The sequence below is a fragment of the Anomaloglossus baeobatrachus genome, chromosome 12 (assembly GCF_048569485.1).
Source record: "Anomaloglossus baeobatrachus isolate aAnoBae1 chromosome 12, aAnoBae1.hap1, whole genome shotgun sequence".
Taxonomy (NCBI): domain Eukaryota; kingdom Metazoa; phylum Chordata; class Amphibia; order Anura; family Aromobatidae; genus Anomaloglossus; species Anomaloglossus baeobatrachus.
In genome coordinates, this window is record NC_134364.1 from 28244172 (window position 1) to 28269168 (window position 24997).

At 48.8% G+C, this 24997-nt stretch overlaps 1 protein-coding gene across 1 annotated transcript in view; it reads right to left on the minus strand.

Moving 5' to 3' along the window:
- SUSD6 (sushi domain containing 6) overlaps positions 1-24997 on the minus strand; it is a 58191-nt gene that overhangs the window by 21019 nt on the left and 12175 nt on the right. The window contains exon 2 of the mRNA XM_075331119.1: positions 22230-22387. Coding sequence (XP_075187234.1) covers positions 22230-22335 — 106 coding nt within the window. The 5' untranslated portion in view covers positions 22336-22387. The remainder of the gene's footprint in view (positions 1-22229; positions 22388-24997) is intronic.

The window sequence follows — 24997 nt, forward strand, 5'->3', positions numbered from 1 at the left end:
AGAAGCGTACTCTGAAAAGGCACACGGGTCATATACAGTGTGTGTGCAGGACTGTGAGCAGGTCACAGTACACAGAACACTCCCAGCAAATCATCAGAAAATTAGATGTGAACTTCGTATAATAGTGCTGAATCTACACAGCGGGAGGGTGAATAATAAGTGTCCCCAATGTGGCAGTCCATACGGTGTAGTGTAATGGGGAGGACGCGGAGGCCACTGCTCCTGTACTAGGATATTCATTGTACATAGTTTTAGTATGGAAAGCGTAAAAGGCTGTTATATCCATCAGAATGGCTCTTCCTCTGACAGCAGAGGATGCTGCAGCCGATCAGCAGCTGCAGAAGTCACACGATACATACACGATACACTTATGTGATGGATCTATGAGCAATACATGACGTACTGATTGTGGCACATGCACGATCCATATTTTGGATCTCTCTCTAATATAATAATAATAATATCACATCACACACACGTAGTTGGTGGGGTCCCTGGGACGTTTCTTTATGAACGTCTCTCGCCGAGAGATTCCCTTTACATTGCTATATGAGAACATAGCCCAGGCTAGCAATCCTAAAGTATGTCGGTAGTATGATTACATTTTTGACTAAAATGGGGGGGGGGGGGGGGGAAGCTTTTTCCCCCCAAAATACTTTAAAAAAAAAATGTAAAATAAGGAATATATTTAGTTTTTACCATGAATATTAATAGTCCCAGGGTGCCGCCTACATCTAATCTTTACCTTTCCACCACCATCTTTCCTCCCGCACCAATTTCCTAACAATGTTACATGACTGCTGCAGCCAGTCGCTATTGATCGGCTGCAGCCTTCACAATTCAATGTGATGAGAAGAACAGTGTGTCAGTTGATAATTGGCTGCAGCGGTCACCCAATTATGTTTATCACCTGTGACAGAGCAGGGATACAGGGCTGACAGCAGGCAAGCTACGCTAGTCTGGGAGGCAAGTATGTTGGGTTTTATCTGTATTCTACACAGCACAGGGGAGTTTGTATATAAAAAAAAAAAAAAAAAAATTATTATTATTATTTATTTATAGAGCACCATTGATTCCATGGTGCTGTACATGAGAAGGGGGTTACATACAGAATACATACACAAGTTACAGTAGACAGACTAGTACACAGGGAAGAGGACCCTGCCCTTGCGGGCTTACATTCTATATGGTTTTGGGGAGGAGACGGCAGCTCCGCACGGTGGTGGGGCGGCAGCTCCGCACGGTGGTGGGGCGGCAGCTCCGCACGGTGGTGGGGCGGCAGCTCCGCACGGTGGTGGGGCGGCAGCTCCGCACGGTGGTGGGGCGGCAGCTCCGCACGGTGGTGGGGCGGCAGCTCCGCACGGTGGTGGGGCGGCAGCTCCGCACGGTGGTGGGGCGGCAGCTCCGCACGGTGGTGGGGCGGCAGCTCCGCACGGTGGTGGGGCGGCAGCTCCGCACGGTGGTGGGGCGGCAGCTCCGCACGGTGGTGGGGCGGCAGCTCCGCACGGTGGTGGGGCGGCAGCTCCGCACGGTGGTGGGGCGGCAGCTCCGCACGGTGGTGGGGCGGCAGCTCCGCACGGTGGTGGGGAGGCAGCTCCGCACGGTGGTGGGGAGGCAGCTCCGCACGGTGGTGGGGCGGCAGCTCCGCACGGTGGTGGGCGGCATGATATTAGTAAATAATCCTTTTTAAGGGCTGCTTCTCACTTGCGAGTTTCTCGCAGTAGAGCAATGCGAGAAAATCTCGCATTGGAATCGGACACATGTTAGTGAATGATTCAGCTCTCATCTGCGATTTTATTCTCACTCCAAATCGGACTGAGAAAAAAAAAAATCGCAGCATGCTGCTTTTTTGCGAGTTTCTACTGCGAGTCTCTCCAATGCAAGTCTATGGGAGCGTGTAAATAATCGGATTTCACGGGACGGCACTCACACCATCCTAGTGACATCCGATTTTCTAAATACATTTCTCGCATGTTTCCTAAAACACTGGAAACGAGCGATGTCTCCCAAGGTCTGTCAATCACTATTCTCTGTCAGTCGGTCTCTCCCTCTCGGTCTCTATTCTCTCTCTGTCGGTCCGTCACTATCTCTGTCCCTCTCTCACAGTCTGTCGGTCATTTTGCCCTCTTCTCTCATACTTACCGTTCCCCGATGCGCGGCGCGGCGCTGCACGGCGTTCACACTGCTGCGGCGGCTTTTACTATTTTGAAAAAGCCAGCCGCTCATTAAACAATCTCGTATTCCCTGCTTTCCCCGCCCACAGGCGCCTATGATTGGTTGCAGTGACACGCCCCCACGCTGAGTGACAGGTGTCTCACTGCAACCAATCACAGCAGCCGGTGGGCGGGTCTTTACTGTGCAGTGAAATAAATAAATAATTAAAAAAAATGGCGTGCGGTCCCCCCCAATTTTAATACCAGCCAGATAAAGCCATACGGCTGCAGGCTGGTATTCTCAGGATGGGGAGCTCCACGTTATGGGGAGCCCCCCAGCCTAACAATATCAGCCAGCAGCCGCCCAGAATTGCCGCATACATTATATGCGACAGTTCTGGGACTGTACCCGGCTCTTCCCGATTTGCCCTGGTGCGTTGGCAAATCGGGGTAATAAGGAGTTATTGGCAGCCCATAGCTGCCACTAAATCCTAGATCAATCATGTCAGGCGTCTATGAGACACCCTCCATGATTAATCTGTAAGTTACAGTAAATATACACACACCCGAAAAAATCATTTATTAGAAATAAAAAACACAAACAAATTCCCTCATTACCAATTTATTAACCCCGACAAACCCTCCATGTCCGGCGTAATCCACGGACCTCCAGCGTCGCTTCCAGCATGAAGGTGACAGGAGCTGCAGCAGACACCGCCGCTCCGGTCACCTCCACGCAGCAACTGAGGTGAGTAGCGCGATCTGCTGAGGTGTCACTGAGGTTAATCGCGGCCACCGGTGGATCCAGTGACAGCGGGTAACCTCAGTGACACCTCAGCAGATCGCGCTACTCACCTCAGTTGCTGCGTGGAGGTGACCGGAGCAGCGGTGTCTGCTGCAGCTCCTGTCACCTTCATGCTGGAAGCGACGCTGGAGGTCCGTGGATTACGCCGGACATGGAGGGTTTGTCGGGGTTAATAAATTGGTAATGAGGGAATGTGTTTGTGTTTTTTATTTCTAATAAATGATTTTTTCATGTGTGTGTGTGTTTATTTACTGTAACTTACAGATTAATCATGGAGGGTGTCTCATAGACGCCTGACATGATTAATCTAGGATTTAGTGGCAGCTATGGGCTGCCAATAACTCCTTATTACCCCGATTTGCCAACGCACCAGGCCAAAATCGGGAAGAGCCGGGTACAGTCCCAGAACTGTCGCATCTAATGTATGCGGCAATTCTGGGCGGCTGCTGACTGATATTGTTAGGCTGGGGGGCTCCCCATAACGTGGAGCTCCCCATCCTGAGAATACCAGCCTTCAGCCGTATGGCTTTATCTGGCTGGTATTAAAATTGGGGGGGACCGCACGCCATTTTTTTTAATTAATTATTTATTTATTTCACTGCACAGTATAGACACGCCCACCAGCTGCTGTGATTGGGTGCAGTGTGACACCTGTCACTCAGCATGGGGGCGTGTCTCACTGCAACCAATCATAGGTGCCTGTGGGTGGGGAATGCAGGGAATACGAGATTGTTTAATGAGCGGCCGGCTTTTTCAAAATAGTAAAAGCCGCCGGAGCAGTGTGAATGCCGTGCCGCGCCGGGGATCGGGGATCGGTGAGTATATGACATGAGAGAGGGCTGCTAACTTCAGTCACTCAGGGGATTAGCGGTCACCGGTGAGTCCTTCACTGGTGACCGCTAATCAGGACGCGGCAAAGACAGAGCCGCAGCATGACAATGAAGTCGGGTGAAGTTCACCCGAGTTCATTCTGATTGTGAGGCTCTGTCTGTGTCTGCTGTCAGCGGCCATGTAGCAGCGCTGAATGGCACATGACATAGTAAAAAATACGCATTACACACGCATTACACACGCTAGAAAATCATTAATTTATTCAGAAAAAGCATCTCACTTGCGTTGCACTCGCACCTAACGTGAACTAAAATCAGCCGAGTTTTTTTCAGCCCAGTCGGACCGATTTTACTCGCATAGATGTGTTTCCACCCTAATTGAAAACTATCTGAAACAATGCACTGGTGTCTATATATTGCAGTTACAGACAAGTTATGTGAGCCCCCTAGTGGTCATTTCATTCCCTCTGAGCATGTCCACCCAAAGTGTTCAGCCCTCATGAAAAAGCAGCTGCCCCTGGTGTAGAGAAGGACCTGCCAGTGAGGTCTGACAGCGTCGCATAGCCTTACCTATATGTGCATGCCAAGCTCGGAGGTCATATGTATAGCCAGGAGGGGAATGAAGGATCAAGCAATGTTACGCTCTGCCCTTCTGGGCCACAAGACCATTTATGAAGAAATCTAGAAGGACCCCTCTTTCTCCATTATATATGTAACAATGGCCGTATTCATACAGCAGGCTCATTTTCTCCCCGGTTTGCAGTAAACAGCGGGACCATGTGAGCGGCTGCGTGCACAGCGCTCCTCATCTTCCGGGATACATATTTATGGTTACATGTAAGAGGCCTGAGCGCGTGCGCACCATTAATAATGCCGATAGTAGGAGAGCAAAACAGGCTGCGAAGATGAAGAGCAAACATCTGCTTTATTGGGTTACTGGGTACATACTGACTTCCTCCATATCTGAGGTCTGGAAAGTCTCTTCATGTTACAGCCTCTAGACATGTATAATTACAGCTACTATTCCTACTGACACACAGTACAGACCAAAAGTTTGGACACACCTTCTCGTTCAAAGAGTTTTCTTTATTTTCATGACTATAAAAATTGTAGATTCACATTGAAGACATCAAAACTATGAATTAACACATGTGGAATGAAATACTTAGTGTGAAACAACTGAAAATATGTCTTATATTCTAGGTTCTTCAAAAGTAGCCACCTTTTGCTTTCATTACTGCTTTGCACACTCTTGGCATTCTCTTGATGAGCTTCAAGAGGTAGTCACCGGAAATAGTTTTCCAACAGTCTTGAAGGAGTTCCCAGAGATGCTTAGCACTTGTTGGCCCTTTTGCCTTCACTCTGCGGTCCAGCTCACCCCAAGCCATCTCGATTGGGTTCAGGTCTGGTGACTGTGAAGGCCAGGTCATCTGGCGTAGCACCCCATCACTCTCTTTCTTAGTCAAATAGCCCTTACACAGCCTGGAGGTGTGTTTGGGGTCATTGTTCTGTTGAAAAATAAATGATGGTCCAACTAAACGCAAATCGGATTTAATAGCATGCCACTGCAAGATGCTGTGGTAGCCATGCTGGTTCTGTATGCCTTCAATTTTGAATAAATCCCCAACAGTGTCACCAACAAAGCACCCCCACACCATCACACCTCCTCCTCCATGCTTCACGGTGGGAACCAGCCATGTAGAGTCCATCCGTTCACCTTTTCTACAAAGACACGGTGGTTGGATCCAAAGATCTCAAATTTGGACTCATCAGACCAAAGCACAGATTTCCACTGGTCTAATGTCCATTCCTTGTGTTCTTTACCCCAAACAAGTCTCTTCTGCTTGTTGCCTGTCCTTAGCAGTGGTTTCCTAGCAGCTATTTTACCGTGAAGGCTGCTGCACAAAGTCTCCTCTTAACAGTTGTTCTAGAGAGGAGAAGGGGTGTCCAAACTTTTGGTCTGTACTGTATGTGAATCTATTTGTAAGAACTTTTTAAATGCTTCACCGAACATACAAATAAAAATACCCGGCATCCTACAGAGAACCATATACATTACCAAAATGCTCAAAAATAAGCCCTAATTCACCCGCATGCAAAGGGATTTAGCAGCGATTTTCATATCTATTGGAAGCCTTTAAAGAGCCTCATACTTGGGCAAATCAACAGGCAATGTCACATATGGAGATGGCCATGTACACCTTTTGTTTTTATGGTTCATTCCCTTCCTAAATGCAAAATTAAGCGACTACCGTATATACTCTGGTATAAGCCGAGTTTTTCAGCCTATTTTTTAAGCTGAAAATGGCCCCCTAGGCTTATACTCGGGTCAGTGTCCCACAAAAAAATTATTCTCATATTCTCACCTGTCCTCCATTCCCGCGGTGACCTCAGCTGCTTCTTTTAGAACGCAAGTCATGTAGACCCCTCCGTGATAGCGTCTGATGCACGGGACTGCAGGATGAAGTCATGTCTTTACAGCAGCTGAATGCTTTACAGCGGCAGCGGTGCAGCAAAGCATTCAACTGCTGTAAAGCGCTGACAGCAGCGGTAGCCCCTTGCGCACCGCTGCCGCCGTAAAGCATTCAACTGCTGTAAAGCCATGATGGCATCCTGCAGCGGCGGCTCAGTGTACGGGACGTGATCATTAAGGGGTGCCTCTTTCAGACCGCAGGCCCATAGACCCCTCCGTGATCGCGTTCTGTACACGGGGCAGTCGCTGCTGCAGTCATGACTTTACTGTAGTTGAATGCTTTACTGCACCGCTGCCGCTGTAAAGCATTCAACTGCAGTAAAGCAATGATGGCAGCCTGCAGCCCCATGCATTGGACGCGATCACAGAGGGGTCTACAAGAAGCAGCTGAGGGCACTGCGGGAATGGAGAGAATAATTTTTATTTCATAATAGAGGACAAGAAGGGGACCGATAGGAGGACATTACTGTAGGGCACATTACTAGAGGGCCCAAGGAAGGGCACATTACAATAAGGGGAGGGGGTACAAGGACGGGGCACATTACTACAAAAGGGGACAAAGATGGGCACATTACTACAAGGATGGGCACAGTACATTTTATTGGGATTTTTATTTTTGAAACTTTCCAGTAGCTGCTGCATTTCCCTCCCTAGGCTTATACTGGAGTCAATACGGTTTCCCAGTTTTTTGTGGTAGAATTAGGGGCCTCGGCTTATACTCGAGTATATACGGTATATAAACAGTTTTCACTTCCTTCCATCTTCATCCTCCTTTCCAGCTCTGTATGGATAATGCGTCGTACGTCATCCCCACAGAGGCCTCCATTGTACACACACACACACACACACACACACACACACACACACACACAGTGACGTCCCCGCTGACAGCGCGATTCACTTCAGTTGCTGCGTGGAGCTCACAGTGAGCAGCGGTGCTCTACGGCCGCTCCTGTCAGCTTCATGTAGCAGAGCTGAAAGCGTAGTGGGACCTCTGGATTACGTCGGACCTGGAGGGGTATTTGGGGATTTTAATAAAGTGGTGAAAGAGGGTGTTTTTTTTGTCTTTTATTCCAAATAAAGGATTTTTTCGGGTGTATGTGTTTATTTACTTTCACCTACAGGTTAATCATTGGGGGTGTCTCATACGCCTGCCATGATTAACCTAGGACTTAGTAGCAGCATCCTACATCATCCCCACAGAGGCCTCCATTGTGCTCCTGCGCACTTTCATCTGCCCTGCTACAGGCAGAGCAAAATACTGTAATGCGCAGGCGCGGGGAAAGGTCAAAGACCTCCCACACATGGGCACTACAATACTTTGATCTGCTACAATCTTTAATCTAAAAATCCCATGCCCATTATTTGTGTACTGCACGCAGCGTAAACAGACATGCGGTGCGGCTTCCCGAGCCGCAGCATGTAAACTGTTTGCTGTGGAGACGCGAGCGTTCTCCATAGGGAGAACAGAAGATAGAGGACCGCAACTGCCCGAGCCCGGATCATGGGTATGAGCAGCTGTGGTCTCCTGCAGAGTCACAGTCCCGCAGGTCAGGACCCGCCGCGTCTAGGACACAGCTGATCATGGCCACATACCCTAATGCCCTGCCAGCATACAACATCAACATCATCATTTATTCCATGGTGCTCTACACGAGAAAGGGTTACATACAAAATACGGATATAAACTACAATAAACAGACTGGTACAGAGGGGAAAGATGGTCCTGACCTCGCGGGCTTACATTTTACAGGGTAACGGGGAAGGGACAGAAGGTTGAGGGGAGGTTCAACCGCTCCAGTGCCGAGGTATCAGTGGGATCATTGCAGGATGGAAGCTTTCATGAAGAGATTGGTTATCAAGTTCGGTTTGAAGCTTGCAAGTGTAGCAGACAATCGGATATATTGGGGCACAGAATTGTAGAGGACAGGGGATACTCAGGAGAAGCCTTGGAGGTGATTGGGTGAGGAATGTACACGTGTGGAGGAGAGAAGAGAGGTCTTGGGAGATGCGGAGACCATGTATTGGGAGTATATCAGGAGATTCCTTCCGCATTGGTGGTGGAAGCAGGTAAGGAGACGTTCCTCACTCCTGCGGTGTCACACACAGCGATGTGCTGCCGCAGGAACAACATCGCTAATAAGCAGAAAACGATTGTTTCAGGACGACCTCTCCGCGGCAAACGATTTTGACCGCTTTTGCGATCGTTTAAGGTCGCTCATAAGTGTCACACACTGCGATATCGTTAATAAAGCTGGATGTGCATCACTAACGACGTGACCCCGAAGATAATTTATTAACGATATTGTAGCATGTAAAGCCCGCTTTACTCTATAAGGCAGCACCCATGAGCAATTGTTTTCTCAGCCCTAATCGGACCGAGAAAACAGTCACAGCATGTTGTGGGTGTAATGCGATACTGATTCACTTGCACCCATTCAAGTCTATGGGGTGAGAGAAATATTGCATTGCCCTTGCATTAAACCAGTGTACCGCAAGTGCAGGGCAAGAATCGCATCAGCCGGCAACGGAGGAGAGCGGGAGATAAATCCCTCCCCTCTGCAGCAGTTGTCTGATCGCATGATCGGACCACAGTTGCATGACCCTCGCATGACACTCAGCTCAACTGTGCTGTGAGCGTGAGCAGAGTGTCATGCGAGGACTCGCACATACACCCGTGTGGCCTCAGCCTTAGCAGGGAAGTCACAGAGGAGGATGTTGCAGTAGTTGAGGTGGGAGATAAGGGCATGCACTCGCATTTTCGTAGATTGGGAGTTAAGGAAAGGACTGATTCTAGAAATATTTTTGAGTTGGAGGTGGTAGCATATGGTGAGAGCTTGGATGTGTGGGACAAAGGACAAGGCAGTGGATTTCAGATACTGGGGAGGGCGTAGAGACATTTATTGTAATAAATAGTTCAGGTAGAGGAGATAAGCTAGATGGGGAAAGATGAGGAATTCAGGTTTGTCCATACTGAGCGTTAGGAAGCAAAAAGGAGAAGAAGGAGAATATGGCCGATAGAGACTCGGGGATTCTGGACAGCAGGGAGGTGACTTCTAGGACAGAGGTAGATGTGAGGAGTGTAGTCAGCCTACAGATGGTACTGGAAGTCATTAGTCGTTCCAGGCCAAAAAGGTATAGATGGAGAAACGTAGAGGTCCCAGGACAGAGTCTTAAAGGACACCAACAGAGAGAGGATAGTGTGGGAGACAATAAGGTATGGGGAGATCCAGGAGTGAGCAAGCCCTCAGACACTAAAGGGGGCTTTACGTGCAACGACATCGCTAACGAGATGTCGTTTGGGGTCACGGAATCCGTGACGCACATCCAGCCTTATTAGCGACATCGTTGCGCGTGAAACGCACGAACGACCGTAAACGATCAAAATTACTCACCTGATCGTTGACCCGTCGTTCTAATCCCAAATATCGTTGCTGTTGCAGGACGCAGGTTGTTAGCAATGTGTGCTGCCTCAGGAACGACTATGTGTGACACTGCAGGAACAACAACATCGTACCTGCGGCCGCCGGCGATGAGGAAGGAAGGAGATGGGCGGGATGTTCCGGCCGCTCATCTCCGCCCCTCCGCTTCTATTGGGCGGCCACTTAGTGACGCCGCTGTGACGCTGCACGAACCACCCCCTTAGAAAGGAGGCGGTTTGCTGGCCACAGCGACGTTGATAGGCAGGTAAGTTTTGTGACGGGTGTTAGCGATGTTGTGCGCCACAGGCAGCGATTTGCCTGTGACGCACAACCGACGGGGACGGGCGCTTTCACCAGTGACATCGCTAGTGATGTCGCTGTGTGTAAAGTGGCCTTAAGAGAAGAGAGTATCTGTAGTAGGAGGGAGTGGTAGACCGTGTCAAAGGCAGAGGACATAAATAAAAAAAAAAAAAAAAAAAAAAAAAAAAAATACTCCTTTGTCAGCTGTAAGAATTTTTAAGTGAAATTGAGATCATATGGGCAGCACATTGTGGTATGTGACGGAGTGATGTGCAGCCGATGCCATGACGGTCTATGCAGAACGCTCGCTCACAGGCCATGAAATGACTGTCTTGCATGTAGCCGACAGCCAGTCATTTAATGGCCGCACTTGGCACAGCTAAATCTTCCTTTTAAAGTATATTAAATTTTCATATGCACAAGAAGTTTAGTTTGAGTTTATTACTTTCAAATTTTACACAGGGCGGAGGAAACAAAAGAAAAAAAAAACATTGTAATGTAATGTTTCCAAAAAAAAAAAGAAATAAATGATTGTGTGTGTAGCTTTACTGTCTGATAACTGTGCAGACCTGTGCAGACATGCTGTGACTCGGATAGTGGAATAGATCGCCAGGATTGGATAGAACAGTAGCAGCTGTGGTCTTTGTGAGGGGTCTACAGAAGCCAAACACGGGGCATGACCTGGCCAAAACAAATCTGTCCTGCAAAAGCTTTAGTTTCCTGGTTTAAAAAAAAAAAAAAAAAAAAAAAGAATGCAGATTGTCTGCAAAACGCCTGCTGACCTGTGTCAGGGGAGGGCGCTGCCTATACAAATAGAGCTTGGGGGTCGTAAAATAGGGTATGCCTTTCATTCACATTTATCTTTAAGTGACCCTGGCTCTCACTCCCATTGAAATGCTAATTTTTTTTAGAATTGCATACTGATCCTGAAATACACAAGAGGCTGGTGCGCCCTGCAGACAGATGGTCCGCACTGCCTCCGGGTCACCATAAGAGCTGAATGCAGACTGCCACCCCTGTGTATTATACATCAACAGGAGACATTTAGGACTGCGACATGTATGGACATTAATACAACACGAGGAAGAAAAATGATCCCCGAGGATAGAATCAATGGGAAGGGGCACGGCACCAAAGATCAGAAGCTCCTCACGTCCTACTCTTATTTTCCATCAATTCAAAACGTCTAATATCATGTAATCTGTGATATTGTAGGTGGAGCACATGGGTATACACGTATTGCCTATCTTCTTTATCTTTTACGAGCAATGTACTGGATTTACTGGTCAGTCTCAATGTGCATGGTCAGAACTATGGGTCCCTATGAGGAAAAATATTGTTTTAAAGGGAATATCTGAAAATAGGTCATAAATGTATCTATAGGGGTCCCATCAATGGAGGCATAGTTTGCTGTGGTCTGTGCAGAGTTGGTCGGAAATTCCATATAAATGAATTAAAATGATGAGTTAAAAGCACCCCCCACTGACAGCACAACGCACCAGGGGCTCCGTTCTTGAGACACATGTAGGCCCTATAGGTGGGGCTCGCATCTACTATATGTTTAAAAGCCCCTTTACACACTGCAACATTGCTAGCGATATCGCTGTAAGGTCACCGGTTTTGTGACGTTATAGCGACCTCCCCAGCGACATTGCAGTGTGTGATACGCATCAGTGACCTGTCCCCCGCTGTGAGGTCGCTGATCGCTACAAGTCGTTCAGGACCATTCATTGGTCCTTTGTTTCCCGCTGCGCAGCATGTATCTGTGTGTGACACCGTTAAAACGACATTGTTAGCGACCATAGTCGTGCTAGCGTTCCCTTTACAGCGAGGTCGTTCTGCAGGTCCGTATCGCTGCTGCGTCGTTGGCCAGATCTGCCTGTTTGACAGCTCACCAGCGACTGTTAGAGACTTTCCAGTGATCCCGGCCAGGTCGAGATCGCTAGAAAGTCTGTGTGTAAAGGGGCCTTTAGAGACTTTGTTCCGTATCTACAAGATTGCTGGTGGGATCGCTAGAAAGTCTCAGTGTGTAAAGGGGCCTTAATGCATCTCTTAGATATCTAGGGGACCTCTAAAAGACAATACTTAATACATCTCATTATGTATCCAGTGTCTGATAGCAAAATGGAGCAGTAAGCAAAATAAAAAAAAAAAATTTATATTATAATATATATATATATCTATCTATCTATATATAAAATATAAATTGGATAGCGACAATAAAATGTTATAATTGCGCTATATATATATATATATATATATATATATATATATAAAAATAAATAATTATAACATTTTATTGTCGCTATTCAACGTCAAAACAATGACCAATATTCTCCGCGATGTGGAGTAAATGAGAAACAACTGGTTTAACCTGCTGCAAGCATATCCCGGACACACCTTACAAGTGCTATAACCTCTCCAGTCGTTGTACCAGTTCATGTAGTGCACAATGCATTCTATGCTATTGCAGAGAATTCTTGATTACTGGCTTTTCCCAATATTATAACAGTATGATGAGATCATACCGCGATGAAGGAAAAATCCATACGTTGTAACCGTTGTACAATTTTGCACATGAAAATAAGCAACTTTGTAATCATTAATCAGAGAAATCCGCTTCCTTCTCTTCCTAGATTGATCGATCATACTCAACTGGGGTTATATCTGTCTTCTGTGAATACAGGCTTCACCATTACGGAGATAGGAGGTGACAGTAGGTGCTCATAAACTTCTATGGAGAAGTGCAAGTGTGGTTTCAGGAGAACTTGCAGCAGAATGCATCTGTATCAAGCTCCTCCTTCCTATACAGAATATTATGAACACCTACTCATGTCTTTACTGAATATAGATTTTACCTATGAATAGCGTGAAAAATATCAATCAAAAGGAGGATTAAAGAAGCAGATTTATCTGATAAGCTATATTACAGGTTCAGAGTTAAAAACAGCAATATCTACGTCCCACTTAGTAGGCCAGACCCTAGTATAGGCAAAGAAAAGTAGCTAGCAGCATCTGACCAGTCCTGTCTGTCACCAATAAAAACTGTATACAATATAAATGGTCCTTTTAGAGCACCTGGAATGGAAATGGTCCTTTTAGAGCACCTAGAATGGAAATGGTCCTTTTAGAGCACCTAGAATGGAAATGGTCCTTTTAGAGCACCTAGAATGGAAATGGTCCTTTTAGAGCACCTAGAATGGAAATGGTCCTTTTAGAGCACCTAGAATGGAAATGGTCCTTTTAGAGCACCTAGAATGGAAATGGTCCTTTTAGAGCACCTAGAATGGAAATGGTCCTTTTAGAGCACCTGGAATGGAAATGGTCCTTTTAGAGCACCTGGAATGGAAATGGTCCTTTTAGAGCACCTGGAATGGAAATGGTCCTTTTAGAGCACCTAGAATGGAAATGGTCCTTTTAGAGCACCTAGAATGGAAATGGTCCTTTTAGAGCACCTAGAATGGAAATGGTCCTTTTAGAGCACCTAGAATGGAAATGGTCCTTTTAGAGCACCTAGAATGGAAATGGTCCTTTTAGAGCACCTGGAATGGAAATGGTCCTTTTAGAGCACCTAGAATGGAAATGGTCCTTTTAGAGCACCTGGAATGGAAATGGTCCTTTTAGAGCACCTGGAATGGAAATGGTCCTTTTAGAGCACCTAGAATGGAAATGGTCCTTTTAGAGCACCTGGAATGGAAATGGTCCTTTTAGAGCACCTGGAATGGAAATGGTCCTTTTAGAGCACCTGGAATGGAAATGGTCCTTTTAGAGCACCTGGAATGGAAATGGTCCTTTTAGAGCACCTGGAATGGAAATGGTCCTTTTAGAGCACCTGGAATGGAAATGGTCCTTTTAGAGCACCTGGAATGGAAATGGTCCTTTTAGAGCACCTGGAATGGAAATGGTCCTTTTAGAGCACCTGGAATGGAAATGGTCCTTTTAGAGCACCTGGAATGGAAATGGTCCTTTTAGAGCACTGGAATAGAAATGGTCCTTTTACAGCACCTGGAATACTCAAACACTTTTCTGGGATCTCCCACTCCTCTAGAATCAATCTCTGAATATTGTCGTGAACTGGGAATACCAACTTTTTTTCATCTCAATCCTCCAAACATTTGATCTTGGACTGTTCGGGTCATCTCTTCTTCCTCAGCATCCATGTCCTCAGTGGAGAATGAATGTGTGGGCTTCTTCTCCAGAGTCTAAACTTTCCTCTAAAGAAATCCTCTTCTTTTTGGTCACAGGTGGTGTCAGAAAAACTGATTGAGAGAAGGTGAATGATTCTTGCCTCCATGAAGAAAGGGAAGAAGGCGGTAACCACTATACTTTACTGCCAAAACGAAGCTCCTACCCCAGGATAACCTACTGGGCCTGGGCTCAGCAGATGCAGAGCAAAAAGAAGGCAAGACAAGGGTGACATCATCCACATCCCAGGGCAAAATGTTGCGCCTGCGCAGAGAATTTGCCTGGTCGCGCAGCCACACAATGTTTTCGGCTTTGTCCGCAATAGGATAGTGAAGTGCTCCTGCACGAGTCGGGAATGTGTCTGCACAGGGGCGAGATTTTGCCCGTCTACGTGGATGGCTCCGGAGGAGTGATCCATGTCAATCAGCTCAGGAAAACGGCGAAAGGAAAAACAGGAGGCACAGATCCGGAGCGGGCAATTTACATGTTACGGGAGATTCTATAAAACGGTATTTATGGGGTCTACAGTGGGATGGGCAGCGGGGGGGATAATATGCACCTTTATAGAATGCAGCACAGGTGCTGCCTAAGCGGCTAGTTTTAGTTTAGAAGGCCAAAATCTGGTGACCAGTTCCCTTTAAGCATAAATTCTCAGAACTGTCAAATATAGGTATCAGTTACTACAAAACACACACTTAGGCCGGGTACACATATCCGGCTTTTTCGCCGGTTTGATGGATGCGGCGCACGCCGATACAGTACAGTGGCAGCGCTGCAACCTCCGGGTCACATGACATGTGACCGGCGCTTGCTGCGCTGCCAGTGTACTGTATACATATACACTGTACTGGCGTGCGCCGCATCCGTCAAACCGGCGAAAAGCCGGATGTGTGTACCCGGCCTTATCAGCATATCTAATTCATGGCAGTCATTTCCATGGCACATAAGAAGAAGCTGATTGAGACATAGGCTGGTTACATGCATTAGATAAGAAGAGCTTTCCTGCTTTTTAAGGTGGGTTTACACACTGCAACATCGCTAGTGATATCGCTGTAACGTCACCGGTTTTGTGACGCAATAGCGACCTCCCAAAGTCTCTGGTGAGCTGTCAAACAGGCAAACCTGGCCAATGACGAAACAGCGATCCAGACCTGCAGAACGACCTAGCTAGTCATTGGGGACGTTGAAAAGCAGCTTTTTGAAAGGGAAGTCGCTAACAAAGTCGCTGTAAAGGCCCCTTTACACACTGAGACTTTCTAGCGATCATGCTGCACAGCGGGAAACAAAGGACCAAAGAATGGTCCTGAACGATTTGTAGCGATCAGCAACTTCACAGCAGGGGCCAGGTCGCTGATGTGTTTCACACACTGCAATGTCGCTGGGGAGGTCCCTATTACGTCACAAAACCGGTGACGTTACAGCGATGTCGTTTGCGATGTTGCAGTGTGTAAAGCCAGCTTCACGCTTGTAGGTTCAAGCACTTTACAGCACACACATTTGCTAGGTGAGGATTAAGACCTTCATCTAGGGATAATTATAAGAACTATAATTAACTTTACAGGTAGATTAGACAGTAGGATTGTTTTATTACAAGAGAATAGGATACGCACTTACATCCTAAAAGGGAAGCGGACGTAATAGTAGTTTGGGCAGAATGAATCAGAGGCTGGATGTGTAGGATGTGTAGCTGCAGCTGAGATACTTGGAAAAGCCGGCCAGGGACTATGCCTCTAGGGTGATATTCCAAGGCAGGTCCCCGGTGGCTTCGCCCCAATCCCCATAACTGACAAGATTCTCCCTAAGCAGGCTTTACATGCAACGACATCGCTAACAAGATGTCGTTGGGGTCACGGAATTCGTGACGCACATCCAGCCTCGTTAGCGACGTCGTTGCGTGTGAAACGCACGAACGACCGTTAACGATCAAAAATACTCACCTAATCGTTGATTGATGACGCGTCGTTCTAGTCCCGATTATCGTTGCTACTGCAGGTACGATGATGTTCATCGTTCCGGCGGCAGCACACCTCGTTATGTGTGACAAAGAGAAATTGGCAGCACTCTGCGGTTGTCAAACAAATCTTGCTTTATTATTTCTTGCAGACAGGTGAAACAGACATGAGGGTGCAGGGAGAGCGGAGCACAAGGACGACGGTACCGTTTCACACTACAGGGGGTGCTTTCACGGGTCCAAGGTTTTTTCCTTTTTTTTTCCCTTTCTATTTCACTAAAGTAGTTACCTTGTTATGTGTGACACCGCAGGAACATCACCTTATCTGCGGCCGCCCGCAATGAGGAAGGAGGTGGGTGGGATGTTCGGCCTGCTCATCTCCGCCCCTCCGCTTCTATTGGGCGGCCACTTAGGAGGCTGTTCGCCGGCCACAGCAACGTCGCTAGGCAGGTAAGTATGTGTGACGGGTGTTAGCGATGTTGTGCGCCACGGGCAGCGATTTGCCCGTGACACAACCGACGGGGGCGCGTGCTTTCGCTAGCGATGTTGCCGTGTGTAAAGCCCGCTCTACAGTCGCACAGAGAGACGAATCCATGTAGAAAAGCAGGGCGAAGCCTCTCAGGACCTGCTACAAGTCACCCAAGCAGGACAGTCCCCCGGCCGGTTGCGATAACACACAGAGTCCTGCTGCCCGTGGGTCGGGCTGCATGAACCTGTTAGGTTCCCTTTCGGCCGGGTAAAATACACATTTTCCTTATTGATTTTGTTATTGTTGCGTTCGTTCCAGAAAATACAGCTCTCCAAACATTAACATTGCCAAAAGGTGAGAGCAGTAGCCAAAGGAACACAATGAGGCTAGCTGTTGTGTGAAGGTGACCACTTCCTCATAGCTTACAAATGGAGATTTTAGAGACTAGCATTAACTATTCAGGAAGTAGAAGAAAGGCCATTTACATGTGTAAAGCAGGCAGGTCACAGAACACCTGAAATTACAGGGATTCACCATGGGGTCCAGCTGGGATTAAAGGCTTTCATGCATAATAATGGTAGTTGGCCAAACGATGTGTCAGCCTCATTATTCGGCCACCAGCCTTATTTGCCCTCTAGCCAATACACAGGAGCATTAGCTCAGCCGAGCAAACCTCTGTTCTCTAAGAGAAAGCCTTGGACAGACATCTCTGCAGACAGCGTCTCTCTAAACGGTACTTTACACGCTGCGATATCGGTACCGATCTCGCTAGCGAGCGTACTTGCCCCCGTCTGTTGTGCGTCACGGGCAAATCGCTGCCCGTGACGCACAACATCGCTAACACCCGTCACACGGACTTACCTTCCCTACGATATCGCGGTTGCCGGCAAACCACCTCCTTTCCCGTCCAATAGTAGAGGAGGGGCGGAGATGAGCGGCTGGAACATCCCGCCCACCTCCTTCCTTCCGCATTGCCGGTGTACGGAGGTAAGGAGATGTGTGCTGCCACAGGAACATCATCGCTACTGACCAGACAACGATTTTTGGTAATTAAACGACCTCTCCAAAACCAACGATTTTTACCTCTTTTGCGATAGTTGAAGATCGCTCGTATGTGTCACACGCTGCGATGTCGCTAATGACGCCGGATGTGCGTCACAAACACCGTGACCCCGACGATAAATCGTTAGCGATGTCGCAGCGTGTAAATGGCCCACAATCCGAAATTGGACATACCCCCTCAACATCTACCTTGACCGTCAGTTGGCCAACAGCTTTATGTAGATTACAGTGTTGCTGATATCACAGAGTTTAGCTATTATGCTAATATTTGCCACTCTGTTTTCCCAAAAATAAGACACTGTCTTATATTTTTTGTGCCACGAAAAAAGCGCTAGGTCTTATTTTCGAGGGACGGCTTATTCTTGAGGAAACATGGATGGGGAAAGTTCACCCCCCAAAAAATGCAGACCCCCTGTCCAAGATCGTCTTACTTACCAGACCCTCAACATCAGACGCATACACACACTCATGAGATCGCACATACAATCGCGGGCATGCACACTCACCACATCTGGCGATACCACTTGCTTCCAGCCAGAAGGGGACTCTCTGCTCTCCAGTCTCTATGATGCATTCCACCCGCAGGTCCTGGCGCTCCACTGCAAAGCGTCCCAGGTCCTTATGCTGGCCAGAAACAATCAATATCGCGTGTGTGCGGGCCACTACAGGTCCTTGATGCGTTCCACTACCCCTAGTCAATGTCTGGGGAGTATGATTGCAGGGTCTTCCCATTTATTTCCTCTCTTTTGCAGGTGTCTGCATTCAATAATGAAGGGTCCTGCAGTAGTCTAAACTTTCCTGGTTGCATAGACACTATTATTGAACCGCAACTAGGTCTTATTTTCAGGGTAAGTCTTATATTTAAGCCTTTCTGAAAACTCCTGCTAGGCCTTATTTTAGGGGTAGGTTTATTTTGGGGGAAACACAGTATGGGTGGGCTTAAGGATATCCACTTGTTCAAATTCAAAAATCAGATTATCAAATCCTTTATTACCTCCTAACATTAGAAGGAAAAAATAAATAAACACACACACATTGCATCCAGACCTAAAGAGTGTAAATATTGATACTTCGTAGAGTTTGCTTCATCCCGTGCAAAAATGCAAGGCATGAAGTGATTGTGCCGGACACAGGTATTCTCTGGAAATGTAAACTTCATTCCTAGCAAAAAATTCTAAGAATAATGTTTGCTATTACAGTATTTCAATTTGGGCCTATCAATTAGCCAGTTATTGGACCAGTAAGGACTCATGCCAGTTCAGACGGCCGGGCCCATCAGACGGCCGCCGGCCGGGCCCATCAGACGGCCGCCGGCCGGGCCCATCAGACGGCCGCCGGCCGGGCCCATCAGACGGCCGCCGGCCGGGCCCATCAGACGGCCGCCGGCCGGGCCCATCAGACGGCCGCCGGCCGGGCCCATCAGACGGCCGCCGGCCGGGCCCATCAGACGGCCGCCGGCCGGGCCCATCAGACGGCCGCCGGCCGGGCCCATCAGACGGCCGCCGGCCGGGCCCATCAGACGGCCGCCGGCCGGGCCCATCAGACGGCCGCCGGCCGGGCCCATCAGACGGCCGCCGGCCGGGCCCATCAGACGGCCGCCGGCCGGGCCCATCAGACGGCCGCCGGCCGGGCCCATCAGACGGCCGCCGGCCGGGCCCATCAGACGGCCGCCGGCCGGGCCCATCAGACGGCCGCCGGCCGGGCCCATCAGACGGCCGCCGGCCGGGCCCATCAGACGGCCGCCGGCCGGGCCCATCAGACGGCCGCCGGCCGGGCCCATCAGACGGCCGCCGGCCGGGCCCATCAGACGGCCGCCGGCCGGGCCCATCAGACGGCCGCCGGCCGGGCCCATCAGACGGCCGCCGGCCGGGCCCATCAGACGGCCGCCGGCCGGGCCCATCAGACGGCCGCCGGCCGGGCCCATCAGACGGCCGCCGGCCGGGCCCATCAGACGGCCGCCGGCCGGGCCCATCAGACGGCCGCCGGCCGGGCCCATCAGACGGCCGCCGGCCGGGCCCATCAGACGGCCGCCGGCCGGGCCCATCAGACGGCCGCCGGCCGGGCCCATCAGACGGCCGCCGGCCGGGCCCATCAGACGGCCGCCGGCCGGGCCCATCAGACGGCCGCCGGCCGGGCCCATCAGACGGCCGCCGGCCGGGCCCATCAGACGGCCGCCGGCCGGGCCCATCAGACGGCCGCCGGCCGGGCCCATCAGACGGCCGCCGGCCGGGCCCATCAGACGGCCGCCGGCCGGGCCCATCAGACGGCCGCCGGCCGGGCCCATCAGACGGCCGCCGGCCGGGCCCATCAGACGGCCGCCGGCCGGGCCCATCAGACGGTTGGTGCCCCCATACACAGACTGGCGGCCAAACAGGTTGATATCAGCAGGATCAGCTGCTTTTAGTCCAATGTGTATGTGGGGACTTTAGTTGGTACAAGCTATATACACTTAAGGCCGCTTTACACGCAATGACATCGCTAACGAGAGGTCGTTGAGGTCACGGAATTCGTGACGCACATCCGGCCTCGTTAGCGACGTCGTTGCGTCTGAAACGTACGAACGACCACTAACAATCAAAAATACTCACCATATCATTGATCGTTGACACGTCATTCTAATCTCAAATATCGTTGCTGTTGCAGGACGCAGGTAATTAGTCGTTCCTGAGGCAGCACACATCGCTATGTGTGACACCGCAGGAACGAGGAACAACATCGTACCTGCGGCCGCCGGCAATGAGGAAGGAAGGAGGTGGGCGGCATGTTCCAGCCGCTCATCTCCGCCCCTCCGTTTCTATTGGGCGACCGCTTAGTGATGCCGCTTAGTGACGCCGAACGAACCGCGCCCTTAGAAAGGAGGCGGTTCGCCGGCCACAGCGACGTCGCTAAGCAGGAGTGACTGATCCTAGCGATGTTGTGTGCCACGGGCAGCGATTTGCCCGTGACGCACAACCGACAGGGCCGGGTGCTTTCACCAGTGTCATCGCTAGCGATGTCGCTGTGTGTAAAGGGTCCTTTAGAATGAGTCAGATGATATTGTATGGAGCCTCTTGTGATCTCTTGTATGGGGCTATGTAATGGGTATAAAGCCCACAGCAGGGTCATCAGACCATATTGTACATGCCCTAGTTACATGGGATTTGAGAAGAAGAAAAAAAAAACCAAATGATGTTATGTCTGATGATATGTTAAATCGGTGGAAGCAATTTCCAGTAAAGTATAAAGTTATGACAAACATGAACATTATAGCTCCGACGGCTAAGGGGTGCTTCACACACAGCGAGCTCGCTGCCGAGATCGCTGCTGAGTCACGCTTTTTGTGACGCAGCAGTGACCTCATTAGCGATCTCGCTGTATGTGACACTGAGCAGCGATTTGGCCCCTGCTGCGAGATCGCTGCTCGTTACACACAGCCCTGGTTCGTTTTCTTCAAAGGCGCTCTCCCACTGTGACACACAGATCGCTGTGTGTGACAGCGAGAGAGCGACGAATGAAGCGAGCAGGGAGCAGGAGCCGGCGTCTGGCAGCTGAGGTAAGCTGTATCCAAGATAAACATCGGGTAACCAAGGTGGTTACCCGATATTTACCTTAGTTACCAGCCTCCGCAGCTCTCACCTGTGCTGCCGGCTCCGGCTCTCTGCACATGTAGCTGCTGTACACATCGGGTTAATTAACCCGATGTGTACTGTAGCTAGGAGAGCAAGGAGCCAGCGCTAAGCAGTGTGCGCGGCTCCTTGCTCTCTGCACATGTAGCTGCTGTACACATGGGGTTAATTAACCCGATGTGTACTGTAGCTAGGAGAGCAAGGAGCCAGCGCTCAGTGTGCGCGGCTCCCTGCTCCCTGCACACACAGCTAAGCGGTGTGCGCTGGTAACTAATGTAAACATCGGGTAACCATACCCGATGTTTACCTTAGTTACCAGTCTCCGCAGCTTCCAGTCGGCGGCTCCGTGCAAGCGCAGCGTCGCTTGCACGTCGCTGCTGGCTGGGGGCTGTTCACTGGTCACTGATGAGATCTGCCTGTTTGACAGCTCACCAGCGACCATGTAGCGATGCAGCAGCGATCCTGACCAGGTCAGATCGCTGGTCGGATCGCTGCTGCATCGCTAAGTGTGAAGGTACCCTAAACTGTGCTCTAATCTGTAAGACTATCTCCAATCTATGGTCAAATTCAAAGGACTTTGTTTAGAAAAAAAGTAAAGAAAAGCCAGTGAAAGACTAATCTGATTGTTACGTTTCCTATTGATAAAGAGTGCAAGATTATCGGTAACAATTGTTCCTAGGCGCGATATTTGTGCAGCGTAAAGAGGCCACAGATCACCGGATGAATGAACAATATGCTCATTCATTGTGTGAGATTATCTTTTAGGACGCACAAAGGATTGATGTTCTCGGCAGCACATCATCCAGCGTAAACAGGACTTGTGCTGCCGAATATAACCCTGTACGTCCCGCAGTGTAAGCGCACCCTCAGACTCTCAGCAGTGAGATGTAATCTGTATGGGGTTGATTTTGCAGAATTTAATGCTAGGGTGATGGGTTCCCTCCTCTTGTGTGATTGAGTGAAGCGGTCCTTACCTGAGCTGAGGCTACATGGCAGGCAGGATAGCAGCAGGACTAATACTCCACTTCCAGAAGACCATACTTTACACCAGTGGATTTTTCCCGGGATTCTTGGCCACATTTTACTGCCTCAGAGAATCGGTAAGCCAGGGGAGAGGTCACCGGCACCTGGTCTAGAGGAAGAAAAGAAACGTTTATTTCTCAACAATCGCACGTTGGGGAAAACAATGTAAAAAGCAGAAGTCCTTTGTTGCCCAATTTGCATAATACAGCTCTGGCAAAAATTAAGAGACCACTGAAAACAAATTCTATAACCTACTGACAACGTCTCCGAGTTTCCAAGCAATAAAAGTTGTATTTATTTTCTGAAAATGAGAAATGTCTAAATAACAAAACAATGCACATTGCTTTCATACCTCAATGCAAAGAAAACAAGGTCATAATCATTTAGAATCAATAATACTAATAATGTTGTTATAACTGAGGAAGAGTTCAGAAATCAATATTTTGTGGAATAATCATGATTTTTAATCCCAGCTTTCATGCGTCTTGGCCGCTTTCCACCAGTCTTTCACACTGCTTTTCGGTGACATTATGCCACTCCTGGCGCAAAAACGTAAGCAGTTCTTCTTTGTTTGATGGCTTGTGACTATCCATCTTCCGTTTGATTACATTCCAGAAGTTTTCAATGGGGTTCAGGTCTGGAGATTGGGCTGGCCATGACAGGGTTTTGATGTGGTGGTTCTTCATCCACACATTGATTGACCTAGCTGTGTGGCATGGCGCATTGTCCTGCTGGAAAAGCCAGTCCTCAGAGTTGGGGAACATTGCCTGAGCAGAAGGAAGAAACTGTTTTTCCAGGGTAACCTTGTATGCGGCTTGATTCATACGTCCTTCGCAAAGATGTTTGTTGAATTTTCTTTACCTAATTTTCAGCTTTGCCCAACACCTGGTCATCTGATGGTTAGACGGACACCTGGAGAGGCGTACAAGCCACAGTGTATTGCACCCATTGTAAAATTTGGTGGAGGATCGGTAATGATCTGGGGATCTTCATCAAGGCTGGAATTGGGCAGATTAAACTTTGCAAAGGACGTATGAATCAAGCCGCATACAAGGTTATCCTGGAAAAAAAACAGTTGCTTCCTTCTGCTCAGGCAATGTTCCCCAACTCTGAGGACTGTTTTTTTCCAGCAGGACAATGCGCCATGCCACACAGCTAGGTCAATCAATGTGTGGATGAAGGACCACCACATCAAAACCCCATCATCCCAATCTCCAGACCTGAACCCCATTGAAAACCTCTGAAATGTAATCAAGAGGAAGATGGATAGTCACAAGCCATCAAACAAAGAACTGTTAATCTGCCCAATTCCAGCTTGGCTGAAACATCTCCAGAGCATCACCGATCCTGCATTAAATTTCACAGTGGGTGTAAGACACTGGCTTGTACGCCTCTCCAGGTCTCCGTCTAACCATTAGATGACCAGGTGTTGGGCAAAACTGAAAACTAGACTCAGAGAAGATTACCTTACTCTAAAAATTGGGCAGATTAAACTTTGCAATGGAGTTTCATTACACATTTTGCACCGTTTCATTTCCCTGCATATTCACCTCCAACCAGACAGGGTGTGAGGAAAGCTGCACTAAGAGGAGAAAGTGGCCATCTCCAAGGGCTCATTCACACCTTAGTTTTTTCACGTATGATAAAACCTGACCAAGTATCATCAGTGATTTTGGTTGGAGTTTCATCAGTTCATTCTTTTCCCAAGTGTGGTCCGAATTTTGTTTGCGCAGACCCATAATCTTGCATTGACTATTTTAATGTGACCCTCAGATGAAAATTGGGCATGTCTCAGCAATTCTGCACGGACCACTCGGTCAGCGTAAAATCACCAACATGATAATGACCCCATTCCCCAACATTGTAGGAATGAGGGGTATCCATGAAAAACACGGACAGCACTAGTACGCAAATAACGAATGTTTGAATGAGCCCTAACTGAGAATCCGTCAGTGACTGCTTTAAGAGGGCAATACCTGAACCTTCGACAATTCTACTATACAGGATATGGGTTACCTTCAGACCCATACAACGTGGGTTCAGTGCCCATAAAATGCAGCTTATCCCTAGGAGACGGAGAAGCAGAGTATTACTCAATGTAAATCAAAAAAGGTCCATGCAGCCTCTGTTAGGAGTCTCGACACAGAAAATAGGCAGATATCCCTCCGGGAAGGACCTAGCCAAGGAGTGGCTCTTTTTAAAGGAGACCGCCATATTAAGTGGCCCTTTTAGTCAATATCCAACTCTTTGACGAGTTTAAAGATATGACAAGGGAAATACCAAGGCCAGGTACCCATCCACAGACAGCTGTTTCGGGGTATTGCCCCTCATCAGTGTGGAGCACCGTTGTTGGCTGCCGGCAGTGTTTTGTCTGGCTGGTCTCCCCGAGATCAGTGATTGTTTTGTCTTGTTGGTCTACTAGGCATTGCTCCCACCCAGCCAGAATCCTACTCCACACTGATGAGGGGCAATACCCCGAAACAGCTGTCTGTGGTCCTTCCGGAGGGATATCTGCCTATTTTCTGTGTCGAGACTCCTAACAGAGGCTGAACGGACCTTTTAGATTTGCATACTTCCCAGGGGGCAATGCACCTAGGATTTCACTGTGTTGAGCGCCTTTGCTGGCTGCCGGCAGTGTTTTCTCTGGCTGGTCTTCCCGAAATCAGTGACTGTTTTGTCTTGCTACTCAATGTAGACAGGAGATGAGTTCATGGACCTC